Here is a 1,577-nt window from a genome sequence, read left to right as displayed (position 1 = left end):
GTACGAACTGCAGGGTTTACTGAAATATCTGTTTTTACCTTTAATAAACGTTATGGGACGTGGAACAGCTTTTCCTGTAAAACATTTAATTCGTACTACCGCTAGAAAGCATCTTATATAAGTATGTGTTTATGTACTCGTTAAAGGTTCTAGCGGCTCTAAGCTTTTATGCCACTGGATGTTATCAACGCCCAGTAGGAGAACAGTGGGGCATTTCCATGAGCCAAACATCGATAAGCCGTTGCATACACCGTGTGACTGACGCGATCAACAATTCAATGTTTACCACTAAAGTGAAGTTCCCTATGACGCAACTGGAGTGCCAAGCGGCAAAGGAAATTTTTGCGTCTGCACCTTCACCATTTGTAGCAGGAACTATCGGCGCAATCGACTGCACTCATGTCTCTATTTTGGCTCCCAAAAATAAGGAATCAAATTATGTCAATCACCATGGGTACCATTCGATCAACGTGCAAATGGTAAGAACAAATCTGGTACATTTATACTGTTATTTTATGATTGTTAAAACTTATAGATATGTGACACAAATCTTAAAATTTTAAACGTAAATGCAAAATTTCCGGGAGCACGGCATGATTCATTTATTTGGAGCTTCTCTGCAGCGCGTCGGGTCATGCAGCGGTCGTTTGAAAATGGAAATCACAACACATTTTTGATTGGTAAGCTATTTTATTCCATATGAATGAGAATATTAAAAGAAAATAATTACAGGCGATTCTGGATATCAGTTGGAGCCATGGATGATGACACCTGTACCTAACGAGCCAGAAGGAACGCCAAAGTTTCTGTACAACGAGGCACTATGTAAAGCGCGTAACCCGATCGAGAGACTCTTTGGCGTCCTTAAAGGTACATGGCGGTGCTTATCACAGCAAAGAGTTCTTTTGTATGACCCCGGTTTTGCTGGCCGAGTAGTCAACGCGTGCGCAACATTACATAATCTTCGTTTGAGCGATCAAACAACCGATTTCGATGATAGGGTTGTTTATGATCCCGAAACACTAAGCACTGATAACAATTCCGAAGCACCTTCTTCAATAGGAAAACGTGTCGAACAACGAATTATAGCAATTTTAAAAAAAAATTCATTTTACTAAATATATATGCCATCAACGATCGTCTCGATGGTAGGCCAGCCATCAGCCGAGGGACGCAAGTAAGTGCTATTACAGCAAATTATATGAACTTCATTTAAGTATAAAAAACAATGTATTATTTTACTTTATTTTGCGNTGAACGACTACAATAATTTTCTAGACTTGTTCAGTGTACGTCAACTAACTCTTTTATTTGTTAACAGGTTTCATCAGCATCTTCCTCTTCACAAGACAATGATGTTCATAAGTATGGGCAGCAATTTACGCATTATACTTATATGTAATGCATTTTTAACAAATCAATATGTAGTACTTTCCACAATCAATGGCAACGATAAAACTGCAGCTGTGGGGCAACCGCCGTTCTTTATGGTTGTTTTGGATAGTTTAACTATGCACAGTAAAATGTTGCTAATCCACAGGTAATGCAGGTCAAATTTTTTGTTTGGAACCAAGCAG

The 1,577-nt window shown here is 38.8% G+C and overlaps 1 protein-coding gene across 1 annotated transcript; it reads left to right on the top strand.

Moving 5' to 3' along the window:
• Nucleotides 1-246: 246 nt before the first annotated feature.
• LOC108356594 (putative nuclease HARBI1) lies at nucleotides 247-1,540 on the top strand (the record flags this gene model as incomplete). Its single annotated transcript, XM_017607694.1, has 4 exons — nucleotides 247-479; nucleotides 536-680; nucleotides 733-1,068; nucleotides 1,429-1,540. Coding segments are annotated over exons 1-4 (794 nt in total), but the record flags the coding sequence as incomplete, so codon positions are not given.
• Between the last annotated feature and the right edge of the window lie 37 nt (nucleotides 1,541-1,577).

This window comes from Rhagoletis zephyria, unplaced genomic scaffold, assembly GCF_001687245.7.
Source record: "Rhagoletis zephyria isolate East Lansing unplaced genomic scaffold, Rhagoletis_zephyria_1.1 Rzeph_scaffold_61568, whole genome shotgun sequence".
In the NCBI taxonomy this organism is placed as follows: Eukaryota; Metazoa; Arthropoda; class Insecta; order Diptera; family Tephritidae; genus Rhagoletis; species Rhagoletis zephyria.
The sequence above is the reverse complement of the archived record's forward strand: the minus strand, read 5'-3'. Positions and strand labels throughout refer to the sequence as shown.